This window comes from Neocloeon triangulifer, unplaced genomic scaffold (assembly GCF_031216515.1).
Source record: "Neocloeon triangulifer isolate White Clay Creek 2 clone unplaced genomic scaffold, ASM3121651v1 ptg000011l, whole genome shotgun sequence".
NCBI classification, from domain to species: Eukaryota; Metazoa; Arthropoda; class Insecta; order Ephemeroptera; family Baetidae; genus Neocloeon; species Neocloeon triangulifer.
Genome location: NW_026775553.1, coordinates 446,550 through 463,861, shown reverse-complemented (window position 1 = coordinate 463,861; position 17,312 = coordinate 446,550). Strand labels below are relative to the sequence as shown.

Here is a 17,312-nt window from a genome sequence, read left to right as displayed (position 1 = left end):
AATTCAAAGAGTAATGGATTGTTTTATTTAACTGGAAATTAACCGCAGGTGACACAGACCTCGGCGCACAGAATAATACAAGGAACAAATTTCTTTCTTTCTTACAAAAATACATTTTCAATGGAATCTTTTTATTATTTAAATTTAATATTCGTCTTTTCACTTTTGCCTCCGAAAAACTGTCCCGACTTGGATTCACTTTGAAGGAGAGAGGCGAGTCAGTTTGCGGCTGCGGAGGGAGGGTCGTCGTTGCGGAGCACAAACTGCTTCATCGCCTGGTCCAGGTCGTTGAGCCGGGGCTGGTCCGAGGGAGGGACGAGGGCGCGCAGCAACTCCTGCAGTTTCAACGCCATCTCGGACCGGCACAGCCTGCATTCAAAGTAGGAAAAAATTATCAATATTAAACTTAAAATGATTGGCGAGTTTTATCACAAGATTTTATTAACAAATATTCACTTTACGTATATTTTAATCGTTACGGAAACTTTAATAAATAATAATTTCCAAGTGTAAAAAATACTTGTCAAAAAAGGTAGCTCAATGTGAAAATAATTTTTTAGACTTTTAAATGGTCACCAGAATTTCTTTCTTAATTAAAATAATTTTTAAAGCGACTTTAGAAAAAAAAAAATTAGAATTTATGTAATTCCTGGTATTATCGAACTTTAGAAAAATAATCAAATATAAAATTGATTTGTTAAATTCGCAAAGAAGAATTTCAGTTTTCCTCAAAATGAAGAATTAAAGAAAAAATACCTGTGCTTGGGGGAGGCGCAGGGCATGAGGCGCAGGTGGTTGTGCAGGGCGGCCACCCTGGGGGCCACGCCCCCCACCCGGCCCTCGGACGAGAACCGCAGCGAGGCCAACTCGTCGCTCAGGGTCAGGAAGGTCAACACGACCTGGCCCTGGTCGTGCCACTCGTCGATCTCGTGCGAGTGCGCCTGCAACTCCCGCAGCAACTCGCGCACTTCGCGCCACTCGTCTGGAAGAAAAATAAAAAAAAAAATTCAAAATTGTATCTAAAAAACGGCTTAAAAGTCTTCAAATCAACTCTAAAACGATGAGAGATGAGATATGGCAATTGAGTGACTTTCAACTCCAAACTTCTTATATTGTTAATAAAAAAGTTTTAACAAAATGAAATAAATTTATACCATTGATGACGGCGTCTGCAGCCAGGTGGGAAATCACTGTCTGGTAGCACTCGTTCCACTCCTCAGCGTACAAATGGTAAAACGCCAAATCGACGTGCCTGAGAATTGAAACATCACGAAATTTAATTCCTTAAAGAGGGTCATCAGCTATTTTTTTTTTTTTTTTTTTTTTTATTGACGAATGTTAAAGAAAGCCAAAATTCATGACCAATATGGAAAATTATTTTGAAAAATTTTCACCCTTCAGCTTTAAAATCACGTTTTGAGTTTTGGCGCCAAAACGTTTAAACTTATGAAGGGATTCAACATTAATGTTTGACTGCTTAAACCTTTAGTGATTTTACAATCAGCAATAACTTCCTTTGGCGGGAAAAGTTTAACCTCGAATTAACCCTCCAGGATTTTACATTTTACAGCCTCATTCATGAAACTGTCGTTTTTTTTTACATTGAGGATTAAACAAATTAAATGTTGCCCCCTGGCCTGAAATGTGAGCAATAAATACCTGTTTGAGCCTTTGCAGTGGGTGGCCTTGGCGCTGTAGATGATTTTGGCGGGAATGCCGAGCTTGTCGACGAGGAAGAGCTCGCGCTGGGTCAGGGTCTTCGGGGGGCAGGTCGGGTCAGGCACCACGTGGCGCACGATGACCTTCTCGACGGCGCTTGACCTCCTGCGAGTCGAGTCTCAGGTTGCAAGTTTCGATCGATTAAAAGAATGACTTACGCGGCGGGACTGGCGAGGTGCTGCAGGACGAAGACGGCCCAGTGCCACAGGCCGACGGCCTCGAGCTGCTCGGCAAACAGCAGGTGCAGGTTCTGCGAGCAGTGCGAGCTCACGTGCGTGTAGTGCAGCGACTCCAGCAGCCCCATCAACAACCAGCTGTGGACAAACACAATTTTTTGAATTTTATCACATTAAATCTTAGTCTAGTTTCCAAACAGAGCGACTTGGAGGAAATTTCAAAGGTGGCTTTTAAAATGTATCATAATTTTCTAATTTTATAATCAAAATTGTTTCAGAAAATAATGAATTTTTTAAAGATTGATATAGTGACCTTGGTCATATAAGTCGAAGAACAAGGTCACGTGTCAAAGTAGCCAGTAAATGAAATATTTCCTATTCATCATAGCCTTCAGGTTCTCTGCTTAATTATGAGCAACATTTCACAAATTGTCTTGGTTTAATTAATCCATTTTCCACATAATATTCAGCGTGAAAGGGTAAAAAACGTGGTTTTTGATAAATTTTTCAGAACAATTTAATTTAAGCCAAATAAACTATTCTCAAGTTTGTGTATTATCCGGTATTATCACTAAAAGTTGAATGACTATCAAGTCATATACAACACTCGGTGACCAAGTCTGAAAAAGGTAAAAGGTCACTGACCCTGGTGACTTTATTGTACCTATTTCGATACACATGGATTTGGAAGGGGACACCAGTGTAGGAACATTTTGGTACCTGAAATTTTGTTTAACATTTAACTTTTGTGAATTTTGCACAACACAATAGCTTGGGACGCCTGAACATTTCTTAACCTTTGACCCTGATGAACTAAAAAACAGGAAAAAGAAGACAATTTTAAGAAATTTTGTTTAATACCAACTAAAGAGCAACTTTTTACTAAGGAGAATCAAAATCATTCAGTTGAGAGGGAAAATTAAATATTTCAGGTTTAAAAAAGGTGACCTTCCACTTTAACTAATGACCTTGATCACTATAACGAAGTTTTAGGGTGATTAACTCCCTAGTTGGACTATTCCAACATTTATCTTGTCCAAGAGCTGAAAACTCTTGATTTTAAAAAACTATTATTGAACAAATTAGAGATTACCAAAAATAGGCGACTAATATTTCAGGTATTTGGTCAGAAGTGAACTAAAAATATACTAAAACGCCCTATTATACTCAAGAGAAGTGTCGTTTTTTAAATATTCTCCTAATAAAATCAATAATTTCTTGAATCATTGACTTGTTTAAAACACTGATTTACTAAAATTTAAAGAAAATTCCTTTATTTTCCAGACCCCTAAGCCAAATGTGATCTAAATCAGAGCCGACCGTTGCCAAAATTTCATGCTTAAGGTAAAAACCACCCTTCGGAAAGGTGAAACTTTTATATGAACCTGAGTGAGAAGTCGAGGGGCGCGTCGGGGAAGTGCGTTTCGACGGCGAGAAGGGGCTCCAGGGGGTAGGTGCGTTGCGCGAAGAGCTTGAGCAGGTGGAAGCGAAGGTCGCGGTGGGGGTGGGCGCCGTCAGGGGGGAGGGGGGCGGCGGCCAGGCGGGCGTCGACGGCCGCCTCGTACTTGGCCAGCACGTCGGGCACGCTGGCCGCGGGGCTGCCGAGGAACCACGCGTGCGCAGCCAGGCACGCCCACCACGGCAACCCCTCCAAAGCGTTCAACGCGCCCTCCCCTTCCTCCCGCACCAGCGACGCAGCCCCCGCGCCGCACAGCAGCCAGGCGCGCAGGCGCTCTCCGTTCACCAGGTGCGATGCGCCCACGGACACCCACTCCTCCAGCTGAAACCAACAACAAAGCAACAACAATTACAACAACTTTCAGCTAATTATTTTCAGATTTCAATTAAAATTCAAAAACGCCACATCATTGAAGAGAATTCTTAAAAAAAAAAAACACACACACAATTTTAAAAACACAAGAAAATACAAAGAAATATTCAAATGAATTAAAAAAAAGCATTTTCCGATCATTCCAAAATTGTAGAATGAAACTTTGAACATAGAAAATCAGTCAATTTTATGGATTTCCATTTAAAATCGTTGAGCAAAATTTTATCTGGTAATAATAATTTTCATTTTTGAGGAAAATAAAAGTTACCTGAGTCAGGACCATGTGCCTGGGGTAGGGACTGGCGCCGGAGGAGGCGACGGTGAGGGCCAGGTAGTGGTCGCCGACGCGCTGACAGGCCTGGACGGCCTCGAGCAGCCTGCCCTGGGCCAGGGTGGCGAGCAGGGCGTGCTCGGGGGTGTGCGTCGGGAGGGATGGCTCGGCGGCCTCCTCCTCGCGCACCACCCCCTCCAGCCACTCGCACACGCCCTTGCGCCGCGCGTGCGCCTCCAGGGCCCTCGTCGGGGCCCCCTCGGAGGTCCCCTGGGGGGCCGAGTCGCCCCACAGGGTGTGGCACAGCAGCAGCACCTGCCGCACCATGCGCTCCTTGCGGCCCCCCGCCCCCCTCCGGCCCCTCGCCCACGTGCTGTGCGCCACCAGCAGGTCGCCGCCCTCGCGCGGACTCCACCGAGGCACCTCCCACCCCTTCTCCTCCCCCTCTGCAGCCTCGCAACGCGACAACTGCAGCTGCACCAAAAGCTGCTCCTCCACCAGCGCCTGCAAAGACAAAATCACGAAATTGTTTTGAATTAAAACAAAATTAATTCGCAATAGAGAATTTTTCAATATTTCGTAAAAATAAAAATCTCAAATACAATTAAGTTGCAAAATTTAAAGTTTTACTGAACTCAGGTCCCATTCCTATGAAGAATATTATAGGCAAAATAAAATTTCCAATCAAATTTTTCTATGCTTTGGCTAAAAGCTTTTGTTAAACATTTAAGTGCCCAAAAAAGAATCTAACATAACTAAAATGTTAAAAAAAGGAAACTCCTACAATGCTCTTGAGTGCAAAATCGTAGGCCAGGGGATTACTTTTGAGACTGAAATCCTCAAATTTGAAAACCACGGATCAAAATTTCAAAATACTAATTGAAGATAAATTTGGATTTAGAAATGAGCTTCATTTTATTTCATTCAAAATGTAACAAAAAAAAATGATGGATCGATTCAAATTGTATTTCTGTCTTTGGATGAAAATTCCAAAAATTCTCATGAAAATGGTGAACAATTATCTGATGATGACATCTTTTGTGTTCTCAATTAGAGGATTGACTATTTCAATGCAATTCATTAGCAAATAAATGGTCCATGGTTGAAGGTTCAACAAAAAAGACATTTGACTTCGGCAAACTTTCAATATTGGCTCCAAATAAACAAAGATTTGGAAGGTGGAAAGCTAGTTGCGAACCTTGTTGGTGTTGCTGGCGAGGTAGGGGCAGGTGAGGGAGACGAGTTGGTCGTGGGTGGCGACGAGGGCGCCGCCGGACGTCCAGCTGGTCTGTGCGCACCGGCCATGGAACAGAGCCGAGTCGGCCGCGCAACCCTCCATGTTTGTGGGCAGTTTCGGGGGGAAGGGCATCGCCCTGGGGGTGACGATGGTGGGTCGCTGGTGGGGCCGGCTGGGTCGCGCCTCCCTCTCCGGGAGGGCCACCTCCAACTCCTCCGCCGCGAAACTCGGCGACGCGGGTTTCTCGAAATGAAACTCGTCCTCGACCATCTTCTCGTCGCCTGCGCCATTCGAACGAATCAGAGAATTGCGATTTCAATTGGCAAAGAGAAACATACCGTAAACCGAGTCTTCGTTCTCAAACAGGGACGCCTTCATCAGGCGGATTTTGCTTGTGTCCATTCCGGTCAGGCGCGGCATTTGCTCGTTCGGAGACAAAATCTCAAGATAATCTGTAGATAAATAATATGGAAATTTTGTTATTCAAAAGTTTCAACACAAGATTAAATAAATTGCTTTCAGATTATTTTTTCAATTAATTCATAAATCTGTTTGAAGAAGTTGACACTCGAGGAGATGATCATGGAAATGAAGAGATCGGGCTTTTCCTCGTTGCAGAAAAATTGTTTTTATTCAAAAACAAATGGCTCTACCAGTTTCGGTCACGGTCTGCGACCCTATTTCATGAGCAAGAAAAAATACAAAAAATCAGCAAATTGAAAAAACACCACATTTTAAATTCATCACCCCGATCGAAGCCGCATCCAAAGTGGTGGCCAAGTTTGCCCCTGAAAAAGCCGCCGAGTGGAAACAAAAAATTGCCGCCGAGCTCAAAAAAGAACACAAATTTCGGCCTAATATCACCAAAGCCGAAGCCCAGGGACTCCGTGACCTCAAGAACAACAAAGAGCTCAAGGTCGTCAAGGCCGACAAGGGCGGCGCCGTCGTCCTACTCGACACCGCCGACTACGACTCGAAGATGGAGCAGCTACTCGCAGGTGGCGAGTACGAGGAGTTGGCCGGCGATCCAACAAGAGAGTACGAAAAGAAGCTGCAAGCCATCCTCCAAGGCACCTCTCTGCACCCAAAAGAGAAAGCAGCCATCACACCTGACCCGAGCCACCCCGGCGCGTCGCAGAACGCCTACAAGACGCCGCACATCTACGGCCTTCCGAAGGTACACAAGGAGGATGCACCGCTGAGGCCCATCGTGAGCACCGTGGGGTCCGCTTTCCAGCCGCTCGCCCGCTACCTGGCCGACATTTTGAAACCTTTAACCGATAAGTCAACAATTAGCATTAAGAACGCAGATCAAATTCTCCCAACAATCAAAAATTTCAAACTTTCAAAATTTGACCAATTTTGTAGCTTCGATGTAAAAAGCCTTTTCACTTCAATCCCAACAAATGATCTTTTAATTATTTTGAGAAAAAAACTTGAAAATGACTAAACTCTAATTGATAGAACCTACCTCCCAATTAGCTCACTTTTGGAATTAATTGAATTTAGTATCAACTCCACCTTCTTCCAATTTAAAGATAAATTCTACAAACAAAAATCAGGTTTGGCCATGGGTTCATCTTTGTCCCCAGTACTGTCCGAAATTTTCATGCAAAACTTTGACGAAATTTGTCTCAAAATATTCAAACAATCCCCCCGTTTGTTTTTCCGATACGTAGATGATTATTTCATAATTTATAGAAAAAGAATTTTCCCAATCGAAAATTTTTTAGATTCTTGCAACTCAATCCACCCCTCAATTCAATTAACTTGTGAGTTTGAAAAGGATGACCAAATCCCATTTCTTGACCTACTTTTAAAAAAAGATGGTGAAAAAATTGCAATTTCAGTTTACCGCAAGCCCACCTCGACCAACTCAACCCTCCACTTTGAATCAAATCACTCTTTCTCAACCAAGTTCTCTGTTGCTCTCTCAATGTTTAAAAGAGCATACAGTTATTGCTCAGGGGAAATTTCTTTGAAAGAAGAAATTTCCAACATTTACAAAATTCTTCGTCAAAATTGTTACCCCGTAAATTTTATCAACAAAGCACACAATAAAGCAAAAAATCCTCCAACACCCAAAGCCCCCGAACAATTTTCAACCACAATGGTCATTTCTTATTTTAAAGGAAAATCAGAGAAAATCAGGGCCATCAGCCAAGAAGTTGCCAGAGTGCGAGTTGCTTTCTCAAACTCTTCAAATCTGCGAAAATGTTTAATGCATGTAAAGCCCAAATGTGAACCTGCTCTGCGTAATTGTGTATACCGCGTGCCATGCGCCGATTGCTCTTCAGTTTACATTGGGGAGACAAAAAGACACGTTTATTTCCGATTTGACGAGCATAAAAGGGCAATTTCAAAAACTTTTGATCCGGCCACAATTGGGACGGACAGCAATGGTTTTCAAATAGCTCAACACGCGACTGAATTTGGCCATTCTTTTGCCTGGTCAGATGCAACGGTTATTAAATTCGAACAAAATCAATCAAAAAGAAAAGTGCTGGAAGCAATGGCAATGGCATGCGGTAATAATGTAATAAGCCAACGGAGCCACCAATTCGATCAAAGGTGGATGTCCTTTTTGAGAGAGGAAGCAAACAGCTTTTTCTCGAAAACGCATAATGTGCTCGACGTCATTCGGCGCCCCCGTGGTCGGCCGCGCCGCGCGCTAATCACCCAATAAAGATCACCTCCCCCAATCAATCTGTCTTTAGCTAGCTCATTCTTGTATTAGTCAGCGAGCAGCGCGTTTTGCTCATGAAATAGGTTGGTACCTGAATTTGTTAGTTTTTAAGAATTTAATTTTTTATTTAAAATGTGGTGTTTTTTCAATTTGCTGATTTTTTGTATTTTTTCTTGCTCATGAAATAGGGTCGCAGACCGTAACCGAAACTGGTAGAGCCATTTGTTTTTGAATAAAAACAATTTTTCTGCAACGAGGAAAAGCCCGATCTCTTCATTTCCAATTCATAAATCATTGATTAATAAGCTTTTTAAATGAGAAACAGAAGAAAACTTGGTGTTTGCAATAATTTATAATTTATCATTTTTATTATTTAATAACCGTCAATATCTCACAAAATCAACTTCAAATTTTAGATGTGTTGTTAAAACTTAAGTAACTTTTGGCAATGATGGAACCAAAACTTCTATTATTTATGTTTCAGGTTTCAAAAAATGACTTGAGAATTTCCAGAACAAATTGATAAATGAATTAAACTGTTCAGTCCAAATCTATTGTGATAAAAATTAAACAAATTTGGAAGACTTGCCTTCGTCCATGGTCTCGAGGTTGGTCATGTTGACGGAAGTGTTGAAAAGGACATGTGAATCTGAGAGGGTGTGCTGCTTGGGCGGTGCTGCAGGGGGCTGCTGGGCAGGTTGGACTGCCGGGGGCTTCGGAGGTGCCTGAGCCACAGGTTTGCCAGGCTCGAGCATCTCGTCATCGTCGTCCGACTCGTCTGGCAACCCGTATTTGGAAAAGTGGTCCACCTGCTCGAGAAAAGTTCAGTTTAAAGTTTGGAATTTGCAGGTTTTTTATTCCCATCAGTCAAACTCTATAAATACTGAAATAAAATCTTTAAATGGAACTGAGGAGATTTACATATTTTATTGCTTTTGTCTATTGCTTTTGAGAAAGAAAAATAATGATAATTTTTAGTTTAAACTGTTAATGAATCTAATAAAGGACTTTGTCAAAGTTTGAATAAGTCTTAAAATTCAATATTGAATTATATACAAAAGCAAGTCAAATATTTGAAAATTTCCATAATTAAACAATCATCAAAGAATAAAAAAATTGAATATTCGATTGGTGTATATGTCGATGACCTTTGGTGACCTTCAGGTCAAAGGTCACCCAGGTTGGTGACCTGGGGTCACACGACCTAAATGTGTGATACGTACTTAGAAAGGTCTTGTCAAGAGGATAATTTTAGTCACAAAGTTTTTTAGTTTACGTCTACGAAAAATCGAAAAATTATAATTTTTCCTAATTAAATGCAGTAGTTTGCGTGAAATTTATTGGAAATTAGAGATTACTCGCTTTGTCGTAGACGTAAACTAAAAAACTTTGTGACTAAAATTATTCTCTTGACAAGACCTTTCTAAGTACGTATCACACATTTAGGTCGTGTGACCCCAGGTCACCAACCTGGGTGACCTTTGACCTGAAGGTCACCAAAGGTCATCGAAATATACACCAATCGATTGGTCTTGACGTGGAGATTAATTTTGGTCATAACCACTTTGTACCTAAAATCATCAGAACAAAAGTTACACACGATTATATTGTTGACACTGCCTGCCGAGGTGCGAAAAACCACGTTTTTTAATATTCTTATTTTTATTTAAATTAAACTAAAAATATCACCATCGCAATTTTGACATATATTACGTAAAATTTCATGATAAATCGAATGGCAATCTCAAAAATGATTTTCATCATGCAGCACATTTCCAAATTTGAGTTTGAAAATTTCAGGTCACCAAAAATGACCTTGACCTTTGACCTAAAATTTTACATTCAACAGCAAAGTTGTAGAACTTGCTAAGACGAGTTCAGCCGTACCCGGAAAAATTGTTCTACGACCACTAGAAGCTGAGATAATCACGTTTTTTGTTTTTCCAAAATGTCCCGTAAAACCCGCAATTTTGAAAATTTTTAGTCAAAAATTTAGGAAAGTCGCTTCCAAACTAAGATAGTGAAGTGGTGAAAATCTCATATCGATATCTTCAACTTTGGGCGGGGTATGTGAAAACAGAAAGAATCAGACAATATTATTTGTAAAAAATGAAAAAAAGATGCTCGGCATCTGCATTAAATTGGAAAAAAAGGAGATTGTAAAGTTTTGACCTTGAAGACCCAGGAGCCGTTGTCAGGGCGGTAGTCGACGAAGCGCGCCTTCATGCGGACGCAGGCCCTGCGCAGGGTGGAGTCGTAGTCCATGTTGAGGATGGTCTCGGGGTCGCGGATGGGCGCTCTCGTCTGCTTGTTGACAGGGTAGATGCGGTCCAGGGTGACCTGCGCCCTGCGGTTCAGACCCTGGCCCAGGGCCGGTTTCTCCTCGTCGTTCGGATAAACCACCACCTCGCGGTGCCTGATGTGAACTGCAACAAATGCACCAATTAATTTCATTCAAATCAAATTTGTTTGTACTATTCTTTAATGATGCCTACAAAATCATTAACAATTAAACTTCTATCGTTTCTACAACAAGCATTCGGAAACCAAAATGTTCTTCGCCCTTTAGGTAAAACAATTACATTTTCTTTTACCATTTGATCAACAATAATGACCAAAATGGAAGGAAATTTTAAAAGATATCAGGTGAGTAATGGGAAAGCCAATTCGTTTGTTTGTTTTTTTGTTTTTTTTACAAATAGTGGCCTTTAAGCAGATGTTCATCCATCGAATCTTGTTTTTGGAGGCCTTAGGATATAAAATGGTGGCTCTTATTGATTTTTTTTAAATGACTCCTATTCAATCATGCTGGCAATAGTCACAATTTCCACCATTTTTTAGAACCAGAAAATTTGAACCTAACAGGCCAATCATTTCTTAATATCTTTCTAAATTTATAATTTGTATCAACCTGCCAACTTTTATTCAAACAGGTTATTATGTTAAACTAGAATTCAAGAGAGCAAATGAATTTTGAATGCGAACCAATGTCGTCGAGGTTGAGGCCGGCGACGTCCATGGGCTCGTCGAAGAAGATGTTGCCGTAGTTGGAGCGGCCGACGAGGAAACTGGGCACCTTGCACTCGCCCGTCTCCTCGAACAGCTTGGCCAACTCGTGCAGGGAGGGGATGGTGTAGTAGCCGGCCCTCCTCAGCACGATTCCGGCAGGGTGCGGCTCCTCGCTCGGCGCCTCCTCCTCGCCCACTTCGCTAATGTCTGCGGATTGCAATTTTGTCATTTGTGCAGACGGAAAAAGTGGCTCGGACGTACCTGAGAGGCAGATGGACGCGTCTGTGGCGTTCAGCGGACCCTGACTCTCTTCCAGGGCCAACTTCCGGGCCGGCCTCACGTCTGCCAGCGTTTCGGACAGTTCGTCTGACCTGAAAATTTCAGGGAAATGGGCAAAAATGAGTAAAATTTTCTTTCGTCGTTGCGCAAATTTGCATTCAAAACTTGTCATTTAAATTAACCTGACGAAATAATTTAAATTATAAAAAAAAAAAAAATGTGACAATCTTACAATTCGTTCTCCTTGTTTCCGTTGTCGCTTTTGCCGGCAGAGCCCCTGGGCGTCGAAGAGGGGGGCGTGGCCGCGGGCAGGATGTCCCTGAACTTGCTGCTGGCTGCCCTGAGAGGGGTGGACTGTGAGGGTTGGTTGCCGGGGGTGAGGTTAGAGGGGTCGGGGCGCAGCTTGAGCAGTTTGATGCTGCTCTTGGGCGTGATGGCCGCGGCCAGGCTCTTGTAGGGCGAAAAGGGGCTGCTGCCCTCGAGCCCCTCAAACAGCGACGACTTGGCCGGCGTGGCCGAGGGCGGCTTCACGGCCAGCCGCGGTGACGACTTGGAAGACACGCTGAACGACGGCGACTGCGCGATCGCCGCCTTCTGCGCCGCAGGGTTCGTCGCCTTCAGCCGCAACTCCTCCACCTTGTCCGGCCCCTTGTCAAAAACAAATTCAAGATTCAAGCGGTTAGTTTTGATTTGGAAATTTCCAAAAAAAGAACGTAGAGCTTTGAAATATAATAAAAATCTCAATTGCTACAAAATTTACTTAAAAAATTAATTTTTTATTAATTCTTCAAGTGGATGGTTCCAAAATACTAAATCACTGATAAATCTGTTTCCTTTGAAGCTAAAATAAAATTCCAGAACCGGAAATGTTCATCCGGATTCCGCTTTTTTTTTTTAAATATTACAATTGCAGTTTTTCAATTAAAAAATAATAAAGATTTTTTTATCGGAATAACATTCGAACGTGAATAACTCTGTTCCTAATTGAGCTACAAGAAAATTCCGGGTACTAAAACGATCCTGTTAACGCGTTGTTTCCAAACATATATCGTACTTGCAATAAAAATAATTTTAAGGTCACCGGTCACCAGGGTCAATGACCTTTTGCGACCTGGTCAGTATGTGTGATACATGGTTGGACAGGTTGTGCAAAAATTAACCCTTTTTATCGGTGGAACAATTTACCTATCTCTAACACATAAAAATTTACAGAGTTTCAAAGTTATTTTTCCACGCACAGTTCTCCGAAAGCAACGTTTTTGATTCGTTTTATTTTTTAATTAAAAAAACTAAGAGGTGTCCAACTTTTCTTATTCTCTTGCATTGTTTAAAACTTTGCTTTCTACAAATTTGATTCTCAGAATTTTGAAAAAAAGTGCCGCATCGCTTTCAAATTTGAGGTTGAAGGTCATGAGATCACCAGAAGTGACCTAGACCAGTGACCTACGATTTGGCGTTTCAAAGCAATGCTGTAGAGGGCAACGAGACAAATTCAACCATACCTATATTATGGTTCTACGTCCACAAGAAGCCGAGATAGACGTTTAAAATATTTAAAAATTCTAATTACCCGTGAAACTCGGATATTTTGAGATAAAGGGTAATTTATTCATGACCTTGTTGGACTACCTCAAAGTGGTAAAATTAGCAACTAAATGTAATGTAAAAGAATGTATAATTTTTTGCAATAATAATAATGAAAAGCCATAAAAATGTAATAAGTTAAAATTTCAAAAATTTCAGATAAAAATTTTACCAGGTTGCGGAAGAGGGGTTGGTCTCCGTAGGGGTAGGAGGTGAGGTTCATGATGTTCTGGTGGGCGGCCTGGCTCTGTGGCGCCGCCTGGGCCTGCTGACCCCCGAGGGTGGCGCCGCCGAAGCCCCCGAAGGGCTTGTTGGCGGTGAAGGAGGGGGTCTGGCCGAGGGTGAGGCCCGAGCCGCCCCCGAAGGCGCCGGTGTTGCCGAACAGGTTGCTCGAGGTGGTGGTCGTGTTGCCGAAGAGGCCGCCTCCGGAGGCGGTGTTGCCGAAGAGGTTGGTGGGGGCGGCCGGCTTGGCCCCGAAGGGATTGGCGTTGAGGCCGAAGGCCCCCTGCTGCTGCTGCCCCCCGAAGCCGAAGGTGGGCGCCGCCTGCTTGGTCTGGCCGAAGAGGGTGGAGCCGCCCCCGAGGGAGGTGGCCGGCTGCTGCTGGAAGGAGGTGCCAAAGGCGGGGGCCGTGCTGGTCCCGAGGGGCTTGGCGCCGAAGGGGCTGCTCGTGGCGCCACCGAACCCAGTGGTGAGTCCAGTGCCCAGGGCAGGCTTGTTTCCAAACAGACCGGCTGAAATCAGACAAAATTGTAATAAAAAATTGGTGAATTTCATTTTATAAATTAGTTGAAAAATAAAACTAAATATATGCAAAACTTAAAAAAAATCCAGAAAATTCAAAGGAAGTTAAGGTTTGCATGTGATTACTTTTAGAATAAAAAAAAACTTCTTAAGCCTTACATTAAGATCTGTTTTCATTGATTTTTGACATGATTCAATGCTTTTCTAAGTTAATCAATAAAGAGGCACATTTTGAAAATATGGCCCATGAGTCGAATTGTCCTTTAATCAATTTAAATTTCACCAGATATTTCTTTTAATGTTCAAGCATCATTTTTGTTTATTCTTCACAAAGTCATAAATGAAATGGAAACTTGTAAAATAGAAAAAAGTTTCCTAATAAATAGTTAAAATTGACAAAATTAATAAAAAGTTGCACTTTTTTATCATGGGATTAACTTTATGGTTTATTTCTTCTGTTGAAATAATTAAATTCAAAAGGTTGAAATAACGTTCTTCTGTAATTCAAAGTGTGAGCTTTGAGAAGAAGATAAAATTGTGCCTTGATTTAATCAAAATTATTGCTATTAAAACAAAAATGAAGCCTTTTACAGGCGCTTCAAAGTACATAAATTAGGCATAAACAAGAATTGAAGGTAAATGGGAAGTGAAAAATTTCTTTTTGCGACGAGAGAATAACAAAATTCAAAGGCAATCATTGATATTAGAAAGTTTATAAACACATTAATTTATAACCAAATTTAAGAAACAATTCTGAAAAAATTACTAAGCACATTAGGGGAAAAGAAAAAAATAATGTTTAAGAAACTGATTTCAAGTTCATTCAATTGTGCAATGTTAAATTAACTTCAACAGTCCTCAATATCAGGTGGATTTTTTATGCCATAAATTACTACTTTACAATAGATAGATCTAGATCACCTTTTAATTCTTGCATATTGTAAAAAAAAAAATATAAAATAAAATGAAGGTTTATGTTTTTTCCTGTGTACAATTTCACTCAATGAGAAGAAAATTGTTCATAATCTTGCGAAATATAAAAATATCCGAAAAAATCCTAAAATTAAATTTCCTCAACATCTAGTCTTAGGATGGCTTTTTCTATCAAGGCTAAACCTCAAGAAAAACCTGAAAAAGTAACATTTGTATTAGAGAACTTTGAAAAAATAAACAAAAATGTGAAAACCACATCTTTAGCAATGCAAAGACTTATTGACTTTTCATGAACAAACCCTTGGCAACTTCAATCAATTTGACTCACTGGTGGTGTTTGTAGCCGTGTTTTGTCCAAAGCCGAAGGACGTCTGTGAGGTGGGCTGGGGGGCGGCCATGCCGAAGGGCGTGGCCGCCGGCTTGGCCTGGCCGAAGAGGCCGATCTGCTGCTGGGGTTGTTGCTGGGGCTGGACGCCGAAAGAGCTGAAGCCCGTGTTGGTGGTGGGGGTGGCGCCGAACAGGGAGGTCGGCTGCGCGCCGAACATGGTGTTGGTGGCGGGGGCGCCGAAGGGCTTCTGGGCGGCGGCGCCTCCGAACGGATTGTTGGCGGCGGCGTTGTTGTTGCTGCCGGAGAAGGAGAAGCCGGTGGCGGCCGAAGAGGCCGGCGCCCCAAAGGCCGACGGCTTCCCGAACAGGCCAGAACCGGTTTGGCCGGTCGCTCCGAAGGCAGGGGCGGCGTTGCCAAAGTTGCCTGAAGGACGAAATTTAGTCAGTTTGCATTTTGGAAAATGGAGGAAGTTTACTAAGGCCGGTGTTGGCCGTTGACGTGGCTCCGAAGAGAGACTTGTTTTCACCAAATGAGGTAGAAGGCTGGCCGAGGGGAGATGCCCCGAATAGGGATGACTGCTGGGGTTGGGCTGTGCCTCCGAACATGACAGCTGAAACAAAATAAATTATAAAATTGGACTTATTTCAACGGAAGACATTTTCTTAATATCTTTAAATTTTGAAAAATAAAAAGTTCAAAAACACAAATAATTATTTTTTCAAATCTATTATTGCAGTATTTTTGAATCAAATGGTGAAAAGATTGGAAAGTACAAATTAAGGAAATCACTTTTAAAAAATGAACCGTTTCAACCAGAAATTTTTACTCAGTTTTAAATAATAATAGCTTAAAGTCAATGTTTATTATTTCCCACCAACTTTAGCTAATTCAGGATATTTTTTAAAAATTGAAGTGTTAATTAAATTTTTAATTATTTAAATTATAATTAATAATTTTTTTTCTATTTCAAAAATTTAATATAACTTCATACAATTATTAAATTAATTAATTAAAATTAATTGTTAAGTTTTGTTAAGGATTTTATGTAATTCAATTCTATATTTTTTTTTATCTAATTTAATTATCGAAATTTCATGAACTTGATGGAAAATGCAGGAAACTCATTTCCATTCCAACGACTGCAGTCAAAACCATGTCGTGAGAAAATGAAAGGAGACATTCTTGCAATTATTCTTAATCTCCAATACTCGATTAATAAAATAATTATTCTTGAGGCCAAAGTCGAGGTTTTTTTTAAAATTAAAGAGGAAACTGACCTCCCTGCTGGGGTCCCTTGCGGCCCGCCTGCAGGTCCTCTATGCGCAGCTCCTCCAGCGACTTGTTCTCGTACTCCTTCATGCACGTGATGCACTGGTGCCGAGTGCTGATCGTGGTGGTTTGGTTATTCTTGACCATCGTGTCCGTCCCCGCCAGGGGATTGAACTTGATCGGCGTCCCCACCACATTGCTGTTTGTCGTCCCAAATCCTGGATACAAAGGCAAAGTCATTCCAATTCTTATCTGATTATTTTACAATCCAAATGGAAAAATGTTTCAATCTGACCTTGAGACTTTCAAATTTGAATTATGGTCAATTACAAAATTCTCTGCATTTTTACCTGAGCTCCCGAAGAGGCCGGCCGAGGTCTGGCCGCTGAACATGGCGGAGCCCGAGGTGGCCGTGGACACCGCCGGTTGGCTGCCGAAGAGCCCTGAGGACTGGGTCGGCGCCCCGAAGCCCCCGAAGGTCGGTTTGGGCTGCGCGAAGCTGGTGCTGGCGGTGCTGCCGAAGAGGGACGAGCCGCCGCCTGAGTTGAACCCTGAATAAAACGTCAAAGGTCAAATACTCCCTTGGGGGAGAAAGGGAAGGTCGAACCTGAGAAGGCCGACTGTTGCTGGGACTGCTGCTGGCCAAAGGCGGGCTGCTGGGGCTGCGAGGCCCCGAAGAGGCCGGTGCTGGTGGCGGCGGGGGTGGTCCCGAAAAGAGAGCCGCCGCCGGGGGCGAACCCCGTCGACTGGAATCCCGGCGCCCCCGTGGCCGGTTTGTTGAACGACTGGCCGAAGGGCGTCGTCGCCGTCGTCGCCGTCCCGAATCCACCTGCGAATTCCAATTTCAATTCTCGCGACGAAACCTGTGAATTTTGTTCGTACCGAAGGTGGAGGTCGAGGGCGTCGAGCCGAACGCTTGTTTGTTGAACATCTCGAGCTTAAACTCAAATAATCGAAAGTTGGTTCGCCGAGCCAACAATGGCAAAAACACGTGAGTGCCGAAAGCGACGCTTGGTTGTCGGCGTCGGGCGGCTCACTTTTCGGCAGCCGAATGCCGCGAACGCCTCACCACGATCTCGGCCGACGATCCAAAGTCCGTTTGTCGTTCGTCGCCGAGAAAATTGGCATCAATTTGGCCGAATTCCGCAGATTCGTCGTTGCGCAAAACAACAAGGGCGCGCACAACACAGATTTTTTTTCTAGTTTCTGATTGCCACCGCTGCCGAGTGCCGACAGAGAGCAGCACCG

The 17,312-nt window shown here is 42.6% G+C and overlaps 1 protein-coding gene across 1 annotated transcript; it reads right to left on the bottom strand.

The window, feature by feature from the left end:
- Positions 1-2: 2 nt before the first annotated feature.
- On the bottom strand, positions 3-17,280 carry LOC132195957 (nuclear pore complex protein Nup98-Nup96). The gene is made up of 21 exons (XM_059618282.1): positions 16,947-17,280; positions 16,672-16,893; positions 16,415-16,615; positions 16,073-16,282; positions 15,271-15,405; positions 14,796-15,218; positions 12,965-13,524; positions 11,441-11,856; positions 11,191-11,300; positions 10,906-11,136; positions 10,093-10,346; positions 8,510-8,729; positions 5,573-5,686; positions 5,196-5,515; positions 3,995-4,501; positions 3,281-3,675; positions 1,878-2,033; positions 1,660-1,824; positions 1,155-1,252; positions 757-982; positions 3-369 (listed from the first exon to the last, which is right to left on the bottom strand). Exons 1-21 carry the CDS (start codon positions 16,993-16,995, stop codon positions 219-221), a joined length of 5,163 nt encoding a protein of 1,720 aa, XP_059474265.1. The 5' UTR covers positions 16,996-17,280; the 3' UTR covers positions 3-218.
- Positions 17,281-17,312: the final 32 nt, after the last annotated feature.